This window comes from Octodon degus, unplaced genomic scaffold (assembly GCF_000260255.1).
Source record: "Octodon degus isolate 3935 unplaced genomic scaffold, OctDeg1.0 scaffold00030, whole genome shotgun sequence".
Taxonomy (NCBI): Eukaryota; Metazoa; Chordata; class Mammalia; order Rodentia; family Octodontidae; genus Octodon; species Octodon degus.
Window position 1 is genome coordinate 14,180,423 of NW_004524606.1, and position 22,602 is coordinate 14,203,024.

At 35.0% G+C, this 22,602-nt stretch overlaps 1 protein-coding gene across 2 annotated transcripts in view; it reads left to right on the top strand.

Annotated features, from left to right (window-relative positions):
* Chl1 (cell adhesion molecule L1 like) overlaps positions 1-22,602 on the top strand; it is a 230,541-nt gene that overhangs the window by 163,475 nt on the left and 44,464 nt on the right. For both annotated transcript variants that reach the window (XM_004629520.2, XM_004629522.2), the window contains exons 5-9: positions 7,658-7,780; positions 8,995-9,165; positions 10,097-10,144; positions 11,572-11,692; positions 15,968-16,152. In XM_004629520.2, coding sequence (XP_004629577.1) covers positions 7,658-7,780; positions 8,995-9,165; positions 10,097-10,144; positions 11,572-11,692; positions 15,968-16,152 — 648 coding nt within the window. The remainder of the gene's footprint in view (positions 1-7,657; positions 7,781-8,994; positions 9,166-10,096; positions 10,145-11,571; positions 11,693-15,967; positions 16,153-22,602) is intronic.

Genomic DNA, 22,602 nt, shown 5'->3' on the forward strand with positions numbered 1-22,602 from the left:
TATTTTCAATGCTATTACCATTAAGTTCACAAGAGTGGAGAGAAACTTCACCAAACCATCCCACTTACAAATATATGAAACTTAGTTAATTAATTACTCAATCTTTATCAAACTCCCTTTAAGTGTAATTTTTTTTCTAGTTGTGTTAGTCTGCTTTCCATCAGCACGACATAATGCTGAGGTCATTCACTTGCAAAGAGATTTCTTTGTCTTCCTATCTTTTATGTGACCTCCTCATTGCTTTGCACTCATGGGAAGCAGCACATCTTAGGGGGAGTGTGTGGAGGAGGGAAACTTCCTTACACCATGAGTCAGGGTCCAAAGAGAAAGATAGAGGGGCAAAGTCCTACCGTCCTACTCAAGGTTACATCCTGGGTAACCTAAGTGCTTTGCACTAGGCTGCAACTCTCCAATGTTCAGGGCATCTTGGTAAGGACACAAGAGGAATTATGGATTCCTTGGGGCTCTTTTCCAGACTTTACCAGTAGTAATTTGGGATATAGCAATGAATATAAAAAGCTTATTCTTACAGTATTTAAATCCTGCAGATATATCTAGAAGGTCTTGGAAATTGGAAGACATTTTCTTATCTTCCATGTATTGGTAGAGATAAAATGATAGTACAAGTAGTTCTTTTACTCTGACAGTTTAATACTACCCATGCTTCATGTGGCAGAGCACCTTTCTCCGTGTATCATACCTAATTTAGCCCAGCCTACAGTGAGTTTTCTCCTCCCTGATTTATAAGACAATATTTTAGCTATAATTTACATATTGTAGTTTTAAGATCTTAGTGAGTTTTTCTTAAATTTTTAGCACAGTATTTTCATAATATAGTATTAGAACAACTTTAGTATCCCAAGAAACTCCTTGTGTCCATTGATAATCACTCTCTTCTCACGCCCTACCACAGCAAACGCCAATTGTATTTCTGCCTCCTTGAATTTGCTTTTCTACACATTTCATGTAAAAGGAATCATCAGATTTATGGTCACTTCCATGTGGCTTCTTTCACTTAGGATAAGTTTTTTAGATTTATTCCTGCAGTCACTTATTTTATTACTTTGTTCCTTTTTATTTATGAATAGTGCTCCACAATATGGACATATCACGTTTTGTTTATCCATTTACTAGCTGATGGATATCTGAAGTGTTCTCACTTTTTAGTTTTTTGCAAGTGTTGTAGTAAATTCTATGGAGTATGTAAAAAACACTACTGTTAGAGATTTCATGAAGATTAATTCGTGCCCTTTAAAATAAGAAAGATGTTGTGTCATCATATTTCCTTTTCCTGCATTGCCTTGAAGATGCTGCAAAGTGTATGTCATTAGTGGTGGATTTATTTCTTGATAATTTGACAAGAGAATGAATGAAAGGAATTATATAGTTTCCATATGCTATTAAAACAGGTGAAGAAATGGCAGCTTAAGAGTTTCTAGATTTGCATACTTTCCTCAAATATTTCTGTTCAATTACCTTAAGACAAACCCTGAATTTTTACCTCTCTGTGTTAGGAAATGCAGGTAAGGTTGTACTATGTTTTTCCAGTGTGTAGAAAGTAAAAAAGATCAATTTTGTTCAATAGAAAATTTATCTTTGAATATTAAAAGTTAAATTAAGACTAAAGATTCTGCACATATTATCTGTCAGATTCTATGAATGACTCAATAGAATGGGCTGCATTCAGTGTCCTTTCTTAGTGTTAATGCAGTACAAGCTCATGGACTGAAAGGCAGTGTGGTTTCTCTGTTCCTGAGTGGATTAATGTAGTACTCTACAGGAAATAGGAATCAATTAAATCTCTTTACAGATGAAAATAGAAGTCAGTGATGATACAGTACTTGAGCTCAGTAGCATTCATGGTAACATGGCGGGCTGTGAGCAATCCTCCAAGCGCAACCAAGTGAAATATAAGGCACTCCAGGCCTCACCAAGCTAGTCCTATGAACAGGCCACAAGTCAAGGGAGATCATTAGCAAAGAGAGGTTAGTCCAGTACTGGAACAGGGGGAAAAGATTTCAGTAAATCAATTACAGATTCTACAGGAAATGTGCAGGGCTTTGTCCTATCTGTCACATTCATCTCTGAAACACTTAATTCAAATATTAGCATAAAATTACAGAAACTGTGGTAATGTAGTCTACAGGGGAAGATTCAGGTCAGGCACAGAACAACCTTCTGAGTTTCTTTAACTGTCTCGTCTCTAAACACGTGTTACAGGCATACATATTTAGTTAAAATTACCCACATGCATTTCATTACTGGTTTAACTATTAAGCATATTGCTATGCTAGGATTATACATGTTTGGCTTTAAAATACTTTATCCATAAGAAGCACCTAATATATGAGTCATTTAAGGATCTTTGAGAGATGATTTAAAGGGGCACTAGAAAAGTAAAAGGAGCTAAACAAAGGTAAAGATATAGATCAGAAGATGTATAAACAGCATTATAAATTGCCTGATCCACCTCTTACGTATTCTTTAGGCTACCCTACAGATATGTCCAATCTGCAGAACACACTATTTTTGCCCTCTTTTGAGTGAAAGATTGACTTCAACCAGATTGAAGATACCTGTTGTTAACGTATATATGAAAAATCCTTTTACACATTATTATAAAGTTTTTTAAAGAGAGCAAAGAAAAAGGGTGGGCTGCATATTGGACAAGGTTGCTAGAAAGTCCTGTGTCAGAAGTCTTCATTGTTTCTGTATGAAGCTGTTATTAAACACAGGATGTTGTTGGGAAAATCACGATGATATTCAAACCTTGTTACAAGTGTCTGAAGTTGGGCCAGAGAGATAGCTCAGCAGACTAAGTGTCTGCTTAGGCAAGAGCAGGGATCAGGGTTCAGTTCCTAGTATCACAGGCTGCACAAACCCTGTCCCTGGGCACTGTGATCGGGCATGGTGGTGCATGCCTATAATCCCAGTGCTGGGAAGGCTGAAAACAGGAAGATCACTGGGAGTCTGAACTACACAGTGAAACCTTGTACCAAAAACATAAAAAGAAACAAAAAAAAAAAAATGCCTGAAGTTTTAGCAGTCCAACAAAGTTCATATTTTCAGGTTTTCCATGCCCTTGTAACTTTGCTTATATAATTTGGTGTGCAATTAATTTGCTTCTAAGAAAGCTTTTCTACACTTAACTATAATTGGGAAAGTCATCAAGAAACTAGCCATGAATATATTTAAGTATCACTTATATTCTTGGAGTGGTTACTAGAAATTTGCTGACTGCAGTGAATAATAAACATGGAAATAAACTGTGGAGAATGTTGAATTGATAGAAGTTGCTTGTTTGGATGATGGTCACGGACTGACAGGAACATCTGTGGAAAGGAAATTGAGTTTGTCTAGGCTTCTCCAGCAATTGGATTTCTGAATATTCATCAATCCTTCTTAGGTAGATACTGATATGTAAAGGATTCTGATCCTTTCTCAGAGAGGGCACTTAGAATCAAGTCCAGTCCTTTTGAAATATACCAGTTAAGTGAGTTATTAGTGTTAGTGTTGATGGCGTTTTCACTGAAAATATGTTAGCATGGCAGAAGAGTATAATTACTTTGATGCACACTAGCTTTTGTTTATAATTCACTTTTAAGATTACAACCTCTATACTAAACAATGCTAATGTTAATCATCAAAGAAACACAATTAGTATAATTAATTGGTTAGGGTTACTTTTAAATTAAATTGTTTCTTTATGAATTGTATTATAGTAAAAACATCAGCATTTATGAATAAATTATAAATTTTCACTTTATAGTGTAATACCAGACTGAGTTAAAAGTTGAAGAATAACATCCTTGTAAACATTGTGCTCTCATCCTCATATAACTACCTAAAAAAGTAAATAATCAAAAAGATTCAAGAGAAATTATGAAAGGGAAAGAAACTGTGTAAAGGGAGGGTACGACTGGAATGAGGGAAAAAAGAAAAGAAAGAATCATGGAAAACAAATTATATTTATATGTATGTATGTACACAGAATAGCTTGGAAACTCATACTGCTGATATCTACTAGTCTATTGCAAGGAACGGCTAAAATTTAATTTTTTCTTTTAATTTAACCTTTTAATCTGACCTTCCTTTGACCAATTTTGCATGTTTATATCTGATAATTTGAACAACTAATTTGAGGACAACAATATGCCATATAACAACTTTTGTTTAATTCCAATAAGCAAATAAAATCTATATCTGAACATCAACAAAAAGTATAATATCCTTAAAAATCATGAGAAATTCATTTCCTTGTAATAATTCTCCTAAGGCCAATTCATAAACAAATAAGCATTATTCCTTGTTTTCTGATAGTTATTCCCTCTTTAGTTAACAGCCACTGCACAACACTGAGATTCCATCTCACCCCAGAAAGGATGGCTGACATCAAGAAGTCAGCCAACAGCAAATGCTGGAGATGCTGCGGGGATAAAGGAAATCTTTTCCACTGATGGTGGGAGGGCAGACTTGTACAACCACTATGCAAATCAGAGTGGAGATTCCTCAAAAACTAAGATTGGAGGTTGCATTCAACCTTATTCCCCTCCTTGATATTTTTCTGGAAGAACTGTAAATAACATACCGTGGCAATATATGTGCACCCATGTTTGTAGCAGCACAATTGATCATAGCTAAGTCTTGGAAACAACCAAATGTCCATAAATTGAGGAGTAGACAAAGAAAATATAATATTTTTACACAAGGGAGTATTGTTCAGAGATAAAGCAGGATAGATGTGAGGCTTTTATCAGCAAATGGATGCAACAAAAGAACATTCTCTTAAGTGAAACAGACCTGCATGTGCAAACATTGCACTGTCTCCTTATTGTGAGAACCTGAAAGAGAAAATAAAATCTGAAGGACACAGTAGATTCTGGGAAAAGAGAGTGAACCTATTCAAAAGGAAGGAATTACTGAGTTGAGAAGGACAAAAATGGGAGTGAGGGAAATGGATACATCTATGTATGTAGGCAGGATGTTTTAAATAACTGTATTGTGTATATCTGCTGGTCTATGGAAAGAAGCAGTTAATTCTTAATTGTCTTGTCTACTTTTTCATTTGTTTATACTTTTTGTCTTCTTATATTTCATATATTTCTTCTTGTCTCAATTTACCATGCATGTATCTGGTAATATGAACAACTAGTTGAAAGACAACACTATGCATTACAACAAATACGTGAAATTCATATTATTTTGTTAAGTGAAATTTTCTATCACTTGTAATTTTTCTGTTTGAATACTATTTTGTACTCCCTTTTAAAAATAAAAAGGTATGAAAAAGATATGTCTCAAAGATTTATGACATGTGTTATTGAGCAGTTGGCTGCACTTATAAATTTTTTCTTTTTTATTACTGATGCTTTGGAGGCCATTTGAATTATATATTTACATTTTAATAGTTAGAGTTTTGTAATCTTGACTTAATTATTGTGGGATTGATAGTGTTTCCCTGCCACCTTATCCATCTGAATCATTATGTTTTTTTTTTTTTTGCATGCTCAAAAGAATCAACTTTACAATTACTGACTTATCTGTCCTATTAATTATCTATTTTACTATAGATATCATCCAATGAGTCACTATTCATACAAAACTCTTTAAAGCTTGCTGATTAGGGAAGAGGATTACATTTCTCTTCCATTTTCTTATCTATGTTCCTTTTTCTTGCTTCCTCTTATATCTGAGTACAAACAGACCCAAAAACTACTTAACGGCACTTTTAATTTTGATACCAGTACACTTTGGGCTTCATTTACAACAAATAGGCCTCAATTAGTCATTTGCACATGGAGCTATATAAACATTTATCAGTTACTATATCTTATATGCACAAAGTGTATTTTCTTCAAAATGGTGTGGATAACATCCGTCCTCAATCATAGTCAAAGTTTTCCCAAATAACTGGCATGATATTATATCTAAGTATCTTAACATAATATACTGAACAGACTTCCCACCTTTTAATGGAAATTTCATGTCATCTACAGTCAGAGAGATTCAAAGTTGATTGTTACTTTAAATTTGTTTCTAGAATTTCTAGCAGAAGTCTGATGGAATGATTTTAGAAAGGTAACTCCAGTGAAGAAGTTTTATGTGTGTGAATATATAGAACGAGTGGAAGCTGGCCTTCCCTAGGCAGATGCACTGCTGTCACCACCCTGAGTACCGCAGTGCTAAGTTCTGAAGGGTCTTTGCATCTAGACAGAAAGGAAATCACTATAACCAGCTCTTACATTGATAAGAGAAATGTCAGCAAGTTCCCTCCACACCTGAAAAGTTACAGGGGAAGTTGAAGGACTGTATGATAAATATACAATAGGCTGCTCAAAAAAAATTTATGGTAAATGAACAGGTCTTCAGAATACCAAGCAAAGGATAATCTAAAAAAAAAATGCAGAAAAAATACTAATACCTTCCACCAGATCAGGAATAGAATAAATACAAATAAGTGCTGGGGAGATAGTTCAGCAGCCTAAGTGCCTGCCCAGCAAGTTCAAGGTTGCAAGTTTGATCACCAGTAACACACACACACACACACACACACACACACACACACACACACACACACAGTCACGCACACAGAATAAGTATAAATGCTTTCATGTAATCATTCTCCACAGAGCTTTATAATTGTATAATGCAGATTCCTCCAAAAGTTTGAAAAGCACCTATAGAATGTTCAAGAAGACTAAATGTTGAATAACTTTATAAATACAAATAGTTCTACAAAAATATTAAACATTAAACACTAATGTTAGATTTCTAATTCTGGAGAGTTCCAACTTATATCTTGACAGTAAGTGCATCGATCTTTTAGGAAACTGACTCCAGTATGAAAAGGAAACAATAAAATGGAATATCAGAAAATTTCCATTTCTACTGCAAGTACTTTTAATGTATTTGGTGACTCCGACATGGATGGACACCTGCAACATGCAGCATAACACAGCCACGTTGGCTTTTCATCCACTCTCACCATTTCTACATGTGGGATTTGAAATTTTTATTTAGTGCTGTTAATGCTCTAAATGGAATGTTTTCCAATCACACTCAAGGCCTAAATCATAAAGTAGTAGAGAGAGAAAATTAGTGACTTCTCCCAAAAAAATCAATTCTTAAGGGAAAAAAGATATTTCTTGTTTACCAAAACTATAAGCAAATCCTGAGACTGACATTGACATAACAGAGTGAAAATATTTTGTCTAGTGTTTCACAGTGTCAGAGTACTTTTAAAATTGTGTAAGGATACAAAGCACATTCTTCCTAATGTTTACTTTGTAAAGGAGATGTGAAAATTCAAGAAGCTTCTCAAAAGAAATTTTACAGTAAATTTCCAAGAAAAATGATAATCAATAAAATACTAGAAAATCAGAAAAGATATTTCCCTGTATAATATTTTATAAGAATAAAAGGTACCGCCATAATAGCATATGTCTATGAAGAAAATATATCTGTGTTTCAAACCACTTTCTTATGTTTGGAACCTAAGCCATATCAGAATTGAGGGTGGCTTGTACTGGTGTGGCTACCTTAGTTTTTTCATTTTAGTTAAATGTATTTAAAATGTTCAGTTTTGGAAAATAATTCATTGCAATGTGGTGTTATTAATATTTCATTTTCAAATACCTTAAAATGATCTTAACACCAGGTGTTCCAAAATTTCCAAAAGAAAAAATTGAGCCTCTGGATATAGAAGAAGGAGACCCCATTGTCCTCCAGTGCAACCCTCCCAAAGGCCTTCCACCTCTGCACATTTACTGGATGAACATTGGTAAGCACTGTTCCCCTCCATCAACAAGGGGCCATGGAATTGCGAACATCATGTAAATAATGGAAAGCATTTAGAGATAGAGCTTGGCATGGTGGTGCACACTTACCATCCCTGGAGACTGAGGCAGGAAGATTACCATGAGTTTGAGGTTAACTTGGGTTTCATAGTGAATTTAAGGCCAGCCTGAGCTACATACTAAAGAAAGCATGTAGCTAAAAGAAAACTAACACCTCTCAACTAAAAGAAATCAAAGAGAAAATATTCGTATATGATTATCCATGTGGAATTAAGTAGACTTCTAAAATTGCACATTGGAAGCTTGTCCTTAGTTCTAAATATAAATAGAATTAATCCGAAGTGTGTATGTGAAAATACTAGAAAAGTAGAAAAGATATCTCATGTTATCATACTTTACAAGAATAAAGTGTACTTCCATAATAGTATATATCTGTGAAGAAAATACTTCTGTGTTTCAAACCACTTTCTTATCTTTGGAACCTAAGCCATATCAGAATTGAGGGTGGCTTATAGTGGTGTGGCTATCTTAATATTTTCATTGTAGTAATGTTCTACCTATTAAACATAGTGACCACAAAACATTTTGTATTAACCTCTGCACTTAATTAGCCAAAAGGCCTGTAGCCTCTTGATATCAAACTCCGGAATCTGTAAAGTCCCTTCTTAGCATGAGTCTTAGAGGTGCTTCTTCGATGGTCCTCTCTGGCTTTCTGAGAAAAGTGATGTCTGTATAGCCCTAAGAAGCAAATGAAATTGTCTTGGATGAAGTCAACATTTCCAGACTCTGGTCATTCTAAAATTTTCCATGTTGTATCCACAACAGAGAGGGAAAGAGGTCACAGAAAATGAAAGTATGAATCAGACTATTAGCTGATTTACCAGGATTCAGATAAGACAATGCTGAACCAGAAAGCAGAAACACAGACTCAGACAGTCAGAGCAGTGGACTGCTCAAACTCATGTACACCAGTGGATTTCTTTGATTAATACAAGATATGTATGTGCAAGGTGATTTCTGTATGTTTTGACTGCACTTCAATTATTTCTTCTCTATTAAGTTAAGATTCGAGAGAACTACTAGGAGAAGACAAGAAAAATCAAATCAAGTGAAATAACAGAAAAGAAGCAAAATGAAAAAGAGATAAGATATCATAAAGGGCTCTTGTCCCATTCAATGACAAAACATTTCTTTGCAGAATTAGAGCACATTGAACAAGATAAAAGAGTGTACATGAGTCAAAAGGGAGACCTGTACTTCGCAAATGTGGAAGAAAAAGACAGTCGGAATGATTACTGCTGCTTCGCTGCATTTCCAAGACTAAGAACGATAGTACAAAAAATGCCAATGAAACTAACAGTTAACAGTTGTAAGTCCAAATAATTTATTCCATCGTGCATGATGAATGCAAATTTGTCTATAATTTTATCATGGCTGAAGCCATTTAAAGCTAGGTTGGTATTTTCTGTCATTGTTTAGTTCAACTCTAGAGACTCCGTCCAGATGAAAGAGACATCTGCAGCTGCAAATCCACAGCAGCTCTGTCTCTGGCAGCCAGAAAATCAAATCTCAATTCACAGTACAATTGTTTTTCATTTATTGTCTGCAGACCCAGTGGGTGAAGTACAAAATGAAATTCCAGGGTTTTCCAATCAAGTCTCAGGCATTGATTCACTGTGACCTTGGAAAAACTAAGGGACTTAAATTGGGAAGTAGAAAGCTTAAAAGGTCAAAAACTAATCAATATTAAAATCTTATAGTATGAAGTTTTTCTTTATTCTTACCAAATTAGCAGAGATTTTAAGCTTATCCTTGTTCCTACTGAATTCTGCAAATGCCAACATTCTCAAATGTGCAAAAGCAATTCACAGGAGGAAGATTTATAAGATTCATAGTGAAGAAAATTTCCATCAGCTCCCTGACTGTGGAACCAACGTTCGTGTAGCTGCAAGGTGGCATTTCCATCTCATTGTCTGATGTGATCCATGCTATTTTCTTTGTTTTGTATTGATACACCGTACCACATCTTCACTATAACACCTTTCAGTAATCTAATTTCTCTGTAATGGATTTATAACTTTAAAATTTTCCACGTGGTTTAAAGTGTGGTAATCCAAGATTAAGCTCATTTAAAAATGTTCTCATTATGCAAACCTATTTTCCCATAGACAGTGTTCTAGTGAAGCATGGTTCTATCTCATTTTGTAATTCTCACTGGAGAAATATTTGGCTTTTCATTATTTATAGATACCAGCATCTACCATTATGTTTGTGTTTTTTTCTTCCATTTTTTATTTCAGTAAAGCATGCTAATGACTCAAGTTCATCCACAGAAATTAGTACCAAGGGTAAGTTGGACGTGTGTGTTGTTGGCACTTATATTCACTTTAGGTAGTTCATTATCATCTCTGAATTAGAATGTTTTCCTTGCTACCATCATGAGTTTAAAAATGTGAATATATCTGTTGATGAAACACCCTCAGCAGGTCTGTCTCTCATCTCCTCTCAAATATATGCAAAGGAAGTGAGTTTTATAAAGATATAATTAAATAAACACAATGGTATATTTACCTACACTATAATTTACATAAATAAATAGATATAAATACAGATAGAGATAATTGATCAAGAAGTTACTCTGGGACTCTCAAAATGTTTCATGTTGTGTAAGACTCATAACTCTATGTGAAGAAAGGATAAATAAAATCATAGTAAAGGATGAGAACTAGAAAAATGCTTGGTTCAAGACAGTTAAATGATTATTATTATTGTTATTGCAGCAGTTGATATGGCTCTATACATTATGACTCTCCAAAAAAGAATATGGGGGCAGTATTTTCCTAGCCCATTTGTCTGTGAAATCTTCAATACATTGAATTTTATTTTATCCCTAGAAAACCTAACAGAAGTTGTGTTCTTTATAGGATTCCTGAAATGTAGAGTAAGCTAGTTTTCTATAATAACAATCATATACATGAATGCAAGAACAACATTTATATCACATGTAGTAATGGTGTAAGTTAGAGTCCTAATAGATTGGTGACATCAGCAGAATATATTGCTGACTTCGCTTAGAGAACCCTCCTTTTTCAGGTGGGCTATTCATCCCAATATTTATTATTTTCTTTTGAATGAATAACTACAATGTATATATTTCTGCATCTTCAGAGATTTTATTTAGGTTTTTATTTGCTAAATAAAAATCACTGTACATAGTACGTGTTGGAAAATTATTTCTCAGTAAATATATAATGATAAAATGTTATTACAAAATATACACTGCTCCTACTGTTGCACATTATTTTCTTATGATTGCAGAATATCAGCTATTTATTTTCTTTCCATAGAAGGTAAAGTTGCCTTGATATTAAGTGAAAAAAATCAACTTATAATAACCTTCAACATAAAATAAAATTTGCAGCAAAAATAGGTCTGCTTAATTGCCATTGCATTTCCAAATTATTAATAATAAGAAAAATAGAGCATGATAGTTTGTAGTTAGTGAGAATACTTGCTAATCATTTCTTGATCTGTTTATCTTTGACGATCTGAAGCCAGAAAGAGTTCCCAGAAGAGCCTGTAAAGCTCATAGACAGCTAGTGTCTACCATAGGCTTCTTGAATCAGAATTTCTGAATAGAGTATAGGAAGTTTTTCATAGGAACCACATCCAATACTTAAGAAGATTAAATTAAAGAAAAACACAAAGTCATATAGTTTCTCATAGCCTGCAAAAAAAAAAAAAAAAAATCTAACCTTCCCTTTTCCTTTTATAGCAAATTCAATCAAGCAAAGGAAACCTAGACTGCTGCTGCCTCCCCCTGAGACAGGCAGCGAATCTGCTGTCACTATCCTCAAAGGGGAAGCTCTGACGCTGGAGTGTTTCGCTGAGGGACTGTGAGTAACCTGCCGACTCCATCCACCCGCTATGGGAACAATGAGGCCTCAATTAAGAATGTGCTTTTATGTCTATGTAATTTTTTTTTCTTAAAAATAAATCCTGTTAACTATATTTTTGGAAAAAATAATTTGTACTTCACTGCACACATTACAGGTTATGACTGAAATTTACTTCTAATTAGATTTCTTAGTCAACTTGTGATACTGTAAATTGAAGGAACAAAGTCTTCCTCTTGTCAACTGAACAGCCTAATGCCCCCATGAGAGCTGACAGTGTGGGTGTCAGCCCGTTTCTATTCTTACCTCTCTTTTTATTTTCTACTCTCTTAGCTTCAGCCTCTCTTGTTTGCTATGTTACTAACTTTGCTGCCTTAAATTTCCAGATCCTGTTTAGACTGTTATCCTGTCAGCCTTTAAAGTCAAGAAAGCCCAGATCATGGAGTTAATAAGTTTCACACATAACCTAATTAAATGAACTTTGTTCCTATCTATAAAAGATTGTGCTTCTCTAGTCCTCCATGAAGGTGCTAAGGGATTGCACTTGGTTGTCTGAAGCTACTGCATGTGTGCAGTCACCTCAGGAAGTCTGTGTAACCTAGTGTCAGTCTATTAACCCCGTTACTAAAATTTTAATTTCGATCAGTAAAGGTCACCTGCTTGTGCCACTATCCCTGAAGATTCAGTGGTCCTTTGATACCATTGCAAAAGCTGTGGGGAGTTGCAGGGCTTCCTCCGAACACGCAAGTTTACTTACTTGAACATGAAACAAGATCATAAGCTTTAGGGAGATTTGAATTTGACATTTCAAAAATCATATTTATCCATAATTTTGTGTGCCTTCTAAATGACTAGCTTTAAATTAGATTTAGATGAAAAAGGGTTTTAATGATTCCACAAGTCCTATGATTTTTAACCTTTTTCTTATCCTGGAAACAACATCCAGTATGCTTGTCTGCCTTACACTGCCAATGTGTATTCACAGTTCCTTCGATGTGCCATAATAGAACTCTCTCATGAAGTCTGGCCTCTGTATTTTTCAGCAGGTTAAAGACTTCCGGTTCAAGCTGAGTCATGAAAGTAACTGCTCAAGTGATTTTATTTCTATGTGGTTATAGTGGTACAAATTAAATTATTTCAGGGTTTGTCACTATTCTGGTTTGACTTTGGGGGCAGAGGAAGAGTTTCAAGTTTCATTTCCATGGTTTACATATTACTGGCTGACACATACACACAGGTTGTCTTCAAAGTAATAAAAATGTTCTCATGAGCTTTGGAGAAATTGAAATGTCATGAAGTAACATATAAAAAGAAAATAAACATCAATTTGTGTAATGCTTGGACAGCAAAGTTTCTTACACATTTTCATAAGAGGTTTCACCTCAAGTGTTCTCTTCCCTCTTAATATTTTTTTTTTTTTTTTTTTTTTTTCAGAACCGGGGATTGAACTCAGATCCTTGCGTTTGCCAGTCAAGCGCTTATCCTACTGAGCCATCTCCCTGGCCCCTTAATATGGGTTTTGCGTACACAATTCTATTTCTTTTTCTTCAACTGGGAGTGGTACAATGGAAAAAGATTTTAAAATTAGAAAAAAATGTTCTAGGAAGTTATACCAACAAAAATAATTATGGCTGAACATTGTACTACAAATCTTTGTCACGAATTATGTTTTGCACTTTACATAAATTAATTCACACTACCCTCACCATGTATTCACACTACCCTCACCGTGTTTCAGGGTCTTATTTATTCCCTTTTGCAGGATGGATAAATGAAGTGCAGAACAGCCATGTAGAGAAGTGAATTCACTTTTCTAAGTTTAATAGAAAGTGAAACTGAATTCCACCTTGTCTCCAGAAACTTAAACTACCCCTAAATATAACATTTTTGCATAATATTTTAATTTCATGTATGGTTTGATGTAAAGTTGGGGGCATATAGAGAGGGCGGCATTACTGCTGAATCTGAAGTTGCATTAAAGTAGAAATTTCAGTAAATGTTTAATAATATTAATCAAAGCAAGAATGCTTTTAAAGATATATACATGTAAAGGGGATGAAAATCTATAGACGCTGTCATTAAGGTGGAAATTGGGAAGAATTAATGACATTTTAAACCTTATTATGAGAGAAAAATGTTTGGACCCTGAGTGAAAAATAATCAAAAAATAGTTCACTCACTGACAACCTGTGAAACATCAATAAACTTAACATGAATTTAAACTGGGTATGATTATATAGCAAGATAGCACATTGTAAACAAGAGCTATAAGAGTAAAGTTGGCAAGATAAGAACCTGAAAACAAATTGGAGGCTAGAAGATAGTATATATTTATGATATTTGTGCATGGAAATTCTTTAAGCAATATATTTTCCAACAAAACATCATTTCCCAAATGGTATTGGTAAATGTTCCTTAAGAGAAAAGAAATTGGCGAAGATACAGCAAGGAATTCCTTCAGTGGCATAATCCTGTCCCTAGATAATCTCCCTGGTTCAGCTAACACTTAAAATTATTTCATTTGATTCTTTGATATGAAAGCCATTAGAAGATTGACAGTTTTCAAAACCAAGGATAAAAATAATAATAATAATAATAATAATAATAATAATAATAATAATAATAAATAAACAGATCTGACAGAAAATGAGCCACTTGTGCTATTAAGGAATGAACTTATAAAATTCTTCTCTGAGAAAGGAACTGAGGTCCAGAGCAGCCTGTGACTTGGCACAATATCATGTGACCATGGTCAGCAGTTAGGAGACTTGGGCTGTGATTTCTGTTGGTGGCGGACTCAGCAAGGCAGCAACCAATGTCACTTGTGCCCCGTTCCTAAGTAGGATGCCACACGCTCTAACCTGACCAAATACATTTCAGATGTGGAAGGCAGAGAAGTCCTTGAGCCTTGGAGGGAGAAGAAGTCACCAGAGAGCTGTAAAGCACCTGCAGCTTTACCTCCAAAGTTACTGCATAGTAATGAATAATTTTAACCCTTGCTTATAAATAATAAACAATTTGGGGCAATCATTTCATTTTTAACTAACAACCAATAGGAACTTGGGCTACAAGCATAAATCTAAGAATATGCAATCAGGAAGGACACAGATTTTTATGAAAAGCAAAAATCTAATAAAAATGCTAATAAAAGCAGGTTTATGGTCATTTATTATTACAGTGACCTTAATCAAACTAGCTTCTTGGAATTTCAAATTTCTTACTAATAGAAAGATAATAATATTCACCTTTATAACATGCTTAGTAATTTACAACTATTGGTAACAAAAAGGAATGCAGTGAAAAAAAGTAGTGTCAGTGAAAATAACAAAATTAGATTTTTCCATTCATGTAATCCAACTAGGGAGCAGAAATCTAGTATAACCTCTCTCGCATATAGGCAGCCATCATTGCTTTCCATGTCAATTTACGATCACCTGAGGCTTCTATTTTTCAAGTTTTCATGAGAAATGATTTTGTTCTCTTAGAGCCAGTTTGCTTAACTCCTCACTACTGTTTTCTTTCAGCATAAGGCAGAGAAGTTTTCCCACTAGTTTGTGATGTAATACTACTTTGATTGCGTGTGTGTGTGTGTGTGTGTGTGTGTGTGTGTGTGTCTTCTCTGGACCGGCTAATGTTCCCAAAGCCAGCCCCCTGTCAGGGACATTTGGTTCTTGCCTCCTTACCTCTACTCCCCACAGGAGAAAAAGCCACCTGGGTAGCAGTGACTGTGCACTGTGCCCGTTAGCTTGCCTGGGCTGAACTAGATCGCCCTCGGCCAGCTGGTGCATCAGGCCACCTTCTCCAGTATCAGCTGCATTAGGATGAAAGGTGAAGTCATGGCACCCCACTGCTGACTACGAGAACCTTTTCATCGTGTCTTTCAAACTCACATGTGACAGAGGCATTGTATCTCTGACCCTCTCAATCTACCTTCAGGGAAATTTTAACACTTCAAGAACTGTTTTGAAACATTATTTCTATGATACGGACTCCAATTATTCATTGAGCCACATTTGGTCAGCACATACATGTAGTCAGGCCAGTTTAGAGTGAGGATGAGGATTTCCAGGGATATAGACTCTTTAAGGAATTTACACTGAGAGAGTCCAACCATGATTTTACCACTGAAAATGTTGTGTCTGTCTGTTGCCATTTCTGCATAATTCAGGAGTACCTGGTAATGTATGACAAACTAACTGATGTAGAATGTGCCCTGAGGATTGATTTATACTTAATATTGATTTTTCTCTTTATGTATTTATGTGCTTTTTGTAGACCAACTCCAGAGGTTGAGTGGACCAAATTGGGTGGTGATTTACCAAAAAGAAGTGAAACAAAAGAAAATCATGGCAACACATTGAAGATAGAAAATATCTCCTACAGGGACAAAGGAAATTATCGCTGTACAGCTAGCAATTTCTTGGGATCAGCCAGTCATGATTTTCATGTCATAGTGGAAGGTACATTATCCATGAGGATTTATATTGCAACTCTAATGAATGAACTCATGTAATTAAATGATTTTTGCCTGTATTCTACATGTGTTATCATGCCTTAGAAGCTTTCCCTTTTATTTGTAGCGTGTGCACTGAATTATATCACAGTGATGAGGTTTTACATGTACCCCACTATTGCAAAACCACATGAAAGGGACAAAGGACATGAAAAGGTCTTATATAGGGTTTAAACACAGTTTCCATGATTGATTCAAGTACTTACTACTCCTCATCTCTTAAATCATCTTATTAAGAAAGATGGTTTTCATTGTAAGGTACAAATGATGTGTAGAATATTAACTCAAAGAAGTAAGGAAAGAAGGCAGCTGTGGTAGCACAAGCCACGTTTCTACTACTCTGGGTGTCTGTAGCAAAAGGATTGTAAGTTCAACTCCCTGCTGAATAACTTAGTGAAATATTGAGGCTTTATCCCAACATAAAATAAAGAACAAGGGCTGTGAATGTAGCTCAGATGGAAGGTCCTGGCTTCATTCCTCAGTATCACAAAAAATTAAGGATTATGATGGAAGAAAGTATTACAGGTGTCTTGAAAAAGTTTGGGGTCCAGGGAGATAGGAGATAACTCAATAGAATAAGTGCTTGCCTGGCAAGTGTAAGGTCCAGAGTTCAATCCCGGGTACCACAAAATAAATAAATAAATAAATAAATAAATAAATAAATAAATAAAAAGAAAGTTTGGTTTTCTCTTCCTAAACTTGTCATTAGCTTGCTGTGTCCTGGACCACTTTATTTTATCCTTAGTATCAGTAACATTTTCATCATTGCATCGCTGGGACAGAATATCTGACATGTGCAATTTAAGGAGGAGAGGCTTCCTTATTCAGTCTGTGACTGGCTGGCTCCAAGGAGGAAACAGAAGCAGCATGATGGAATGGTAGGGCAGGACAGCTGCTGGCCTCCAGCCAGCCAAGAAGCAGGTACAGGGGACAGGAGCCTGAGAGGAAGATACACCCTCCAGAGCACACCACTTCCAAAGAGTCCCACCCTCCAGCAAAATATTCAAGGGTGGACTCATCAGCAGATGATCCCTCTAAGGAGCCGAACGCTTCCACGATCGAGTCGCCCGTAAACTCTACCTCTGAGCGTTTGAGACTTTTAGATTTCTTTTCTTTTTTGGGGTTGGGGGGCAGGACCGGGTATTGAAGTCAGGCCCTTACGCTTGCCAGGTAAGCGCTTATCCTACTGAGCCATCTCCCCAGCCCCCAGACTTTTAGATTTCAACATAAACCATAGCTCTAGACTTCAGTTTCTTCATTGAAATAATGAGGAAGTCTTAACCCTGTCCTCAAGCCAACAATTTGGGGGAGGTTAATATCTTGAATTTAAATGATTTTCAATAGGCTGTTTATGGGGAAAGGAGAATAGACTGTATGGTATAAATACTACCCATTTTGGACAAGACTAAACAAAAAAGGGGAAATAATTGAAAGATCACTTTATATCTGCATATTCAGAATAGGATAGACATGCAGATACTTTCTCTGAATTCAGTGAGAAGAAAGATTAGTACTAATACAAGTGTTTATGGACAGGATATCATGTCTGTATCTTGTACTATGAATAACCACTACAAAGACAACAATATGCAATGTATTAATTATTGAAACTGTCCTACTAATCAGTTTTGAAACTGTCTCATTGCTATTTGTTTCTCAAAAAAATGATAAAAAATAAAGTACTTTAAGATATTCTAAAAAATAATACTGATTCCTTATCAAAATTAGAAGTACATTATGTTCAAGTTGACTTTCTGCAAATCCATCAACTGAGGCTTTACCATCCTCTGTTTAATTTATAAAAATAGGGAGACAATAATGACATCATTTTTAAAAGTAACAGCCACAGATGTAGCTATGCCTGGCAGAATTGAAGGGTATCTAGCCCTCCTGCTCATTTGATTGATATAAACTGTTTTCAGTGGGTCTAATCACACTGAGGCTTTCTATCTATGGTTTAGTTGGCTGTATTGATCAAATTAATGAAATGATTACTGCATTTGTACTTACTTAGCACTGTGTAGGCTTAACTATTGAAAGGAATTGTGTTTCCCAGACTACAATTTAGTGAACTAGTGCTTTAGGGCTCCCATTAATGCTGCAATAAAGTTCACCTCTTGAAGCTGCAGTTTACACAAATACCACCTAAGGAATGGCCTAAAATTTAAAAAGAAAAGAAATTCCACTCACAAGTAAATGTTATGATGGCTGATTTAGTCACACTCCAGCTCAGAATAATACCATGTATCAAAATCTACTCTAAACTGTGGATTATTAATTAAGATTGGAATAACACAAAACCAAAGATTAGAATTTCATTGTCTTTAATTCAAATGTTAAAAACTTATATTGTAGAAAAATTATTATTATGTATTAACACCAACATCTGGTAACAAAAATATCTCCCTTTCCAAAATATCCACTAAGAAATTCAGAGAGAATTACATTTAATTGATGACTTTGAAAGATGTACATTGCCTATAATTTTTAAAACATCATTTGATGCTTCTATATAATTTGGCTACAAGTATAATTCCCTGCCCCCTCTCTGGACCACTCACATACCCAGGAACTACACATGTCTAATTGTTAGCAGCTTCTACACCAAGTTGCTGACTATTAGAAATCCTTCCAGATGGCTGGAACTTTGCTATGGTAGCTGAATATTTTAACAATCTGGGCATGGTTTTCTTGACTGTACGACCAATGCTTTTAAAAGAATTGCAGGGGTTGCAAAAAAAATCAAACACGTAAAATTAATCATGCAACTTAAAATGTTGACTCCAGAATTCCAAGGGTGTAGGTTTCTTGAACGTATTATTCTCACTATACATAAAGCAACTATTAGCACTATTGAGATGTAAATAATGTTTTTATGAGGAACATTCAATCATTTCCCTTAGTGAGAATACTAAATATTCCATTACCTACAGGCTTTAGAACTGTCTCTTTATCCTTGCATGTAGAAAACAAATTGTGCTCAAGCAGTCTTCATACCCCTCTAATGTGTGAAAGCAGTAATGCGGGCTTCATTAATCATCTAGATGGATGAGTTCACTTTTACTCACTTATGTTTTCTTTATTGCATCTTCCTCTTTCTTGTCTTCTCTTGTATCTTCTTTACAAACCCAAATTAAATAACAAGAACTAGCCATCGGGGAAAAGAACACCACAATTGTGTACAGTCAATAATTTGATTCATTTTGAAAATGTTCTTTGTGCTTAAAGAAAAGCACAGCTTATATTCTGGTCTCTGTAATTCAAATCCTGTGGTATGTATGAACCAAAACAACCATGATGTCTTGACTGAGTATAATTATACTTTCTAGTTATCCATGATCTGAATAATTCTAATTGAGTAAAAAGAATTATATTAAAATATCACCTCAAATGGCTGTGACTCATCCATATGGCTGACACTGACAAAGTCAAGCATTTAATTATTTAAAACAATTTAATAATGATCATCTATTAATAATTATATATCCATAAAATAATTCAATTCTTTTTGAATTTTAAAAGGATTCCACATACTATGTTCCAATTAAATTCTGATATGCTTAAGAAAACTACACTTTAGTTTACTTTATTTTTACTTTAAAGAGAAAAAACAAGAACAAAGACAAAAACAAAACAGCATAAAACAATAAAAATGATACAGAATTTCAAACAAAGAATAGGAAATTAATAAAGATTGTTATATTTCATATAGTTATCATCAAATTTGTTGTACATATTACCAGATATAAGCATACAAGATTGATCCAACAATTAAAATATTAACTCTTCTTTTCCATAAATCATGAATTTTTTCTTTGCCCTTTTAATTTTAAAAATTTATTTTATAGAATAAAACAATAATAGATAAGACATTTTAAAAAATTAGAAGCATTCAGCAGTGCTCATGATATTGCATATTGCTGTTTTCAATATAGTTACTCAAATTACAGATACACAAAAAATTGGTCAAAGTAAAAAGTTTAAGCATTAACTTCTACCTTCAAAAAACTGATAGAAATAAGTCGTACAATCACCTTAGCGATCCCATCTATATATGATTTTTTTCACTTCTTTTTTTCTTTATCTTTCTCCTCTCCCTCATCTCAATTGTTTATTGGTTATGCTCAGTTTCTTTTCCTTTTCCCTTATCTATTGTGTAGCTCAGATTTTATTTATTCCTTTAGGTTCTTACACTAGGAAGACAGTACGATGTTTGCACACATGGGTCTGATTTATTTCACTTCAGTATGGTTTTTAGTTGCATCCATTCATCTATAAAAGCCTCAAATTTATGTTTCAATAAACATAAATTATAGCTGAATAATACTCCATTGTGTAAAATTACCACATCTTCTTTATCCATTCTTTAGGTGATGGGCATTTGGGTTACTTGCAAGATTTAGCTACGACAAATTGTGCTGCTATAAACATGGGAACACGTGTACCACTGTGGTATGATGATTTCAGTTCTTCTGGAAAAATACCCAGAAAGGGAATAGCTGGCTAGAATGAGACCTCCAATCCTGGCTTCTTGAGGCATTTCCATACTGACCTCCATAGTCGCTGCACCAGTGTACACGCTCACCAACAGTGGAGAAGGCTTCCTTCTCTCCATAGCCTCGCCAGTATTCCTTATTAGTTGAGTTTTGTATGACAGCTTTTCTTTCTGGAGTGAGATGGAATCTCAATGTTGTTTTCATTTTCATGATGACCAGGGAATGATCAGTTCTGTGAAACATATTTTGATGTATTTATTTGGCACTTGAGAAAACTACATTTTAAAGAAAAAATCAGCTCCTAAAAGGTAACAATTAAAGTGAATTTTTTATGAACCCAACAATTTCAATTATCCTAGTAGAAGTTATTATTTTTTTGAAAAAAGTTTTACCAAAAAATACAAACTGTGTTTTGATTCATGGGAATCATGTTTCCTATTTTATTTTGCCTTTCTTTTAGTAGTGTTAATCACCTCTTATTAGCTTAGTTATGACGTTCTCAATATTCAGATTCTTTTTCTCCATTTTCAGCAGTATGACACAGACTTATCATTAAACTTTTGTGCACAATTACGGTTGGGGAAAGGCTTCCACAGACGTAACTTTTGTCACTCACTGTGCATCTCAGGGGAATGCATGGTTTTTGCCCAGTGTTTTCGACTTTTATTGTCTGCCATCTCTTTGTTTTCACTCATTCCATAAGATCAACCCTCCTGGAACACAGTTCCATGTCCTAATCTTGGAAAAGCATCTGTTTGTCCTTTGTCCCTGCTTGTCTCTGGGCTGTACCGCAATCATCCTAAATTTGCCATCTCAAAACTAATGTGCTCAAACTTACTCTCTTTGCTTTAGTATACTAGGTACCAACTAGCAACTATGTTCAATAAATGAGCACGGTTATGAGTGAGTGGATGAATAGAAAGTAGTTATTTCCTTCTATCTAAGCTGCCATCAATCCTTTTTTGACCAAGCCTTTGGAGATCTGTCCTTGCATTTCATATTCATAGTACTCCCCATTTATCTGTTTTGTCCCAGGCATTATTCCAAGCAGAGTAACAGTCCTCCCTGGCCCTTAGGAAATCACCAGTTGCGTGATTCTTACTGATGCCATCTGCTTGGGTTGGAAGTGAGGGTGGTGTCAAGACAGGCTGGCAGTCTCTTTCAAATCACATGGCAAAGTCTAACTCTGTTCAACATCCGCTTAATTCTGCAGAAGATACAGGCAAAAGAAACATAAATATGAATGCTTCCTTTGTCTTAGCATTCATAAAGCTGATGGAGCAAGGTTAAGGCAAAGTTTAACGATGATTCCAACTCTTGCTTACAACTTGTTGGTTCAGTTAACCAGACATTGGGAGGTTGGATTTAGAACAACAAAGCAGGACATGATGATAAGTTGAATTGACCTTGAGTCTTGTCGCAGGTCCCAACTGATAAGACAGCAGTGAACTAAAAGCTGACTTGATGGCTTCAGTGCTGCTGTCTATGGGTATATGGCATGGCAGGAGCAGGAAATGGTTCTTTAGTGATAAGCCGGAAAAATTAGTCCTTAAGGTGAAAGGACTGAATGGAGTGATACCTGAAGTCTCCTTCCAGCCCGAGCATCAATAGATCTTAAAGCAGCCACCAAGAGATCAAAGGAATTTAGAGGAAAGAAATGGAGATATAAATCCTGATTTTATTCTACATTAAGATTTAGACAAATGTCTCACGTGATTTGTATTTTTGTATTCTTTGGAAGCAGTAGTCACAGATTACTACCATAAACATAATATGCAGGTTCATGGAGCATGTTTGTCTGACTTACTGTGTTTAATTCCATGGTGGTCACATAAGACAAGAAAAAGAGAAACGACGTAAAGATCTGGAACAAAAATGCTCATAACTATTACCTCAAAAAC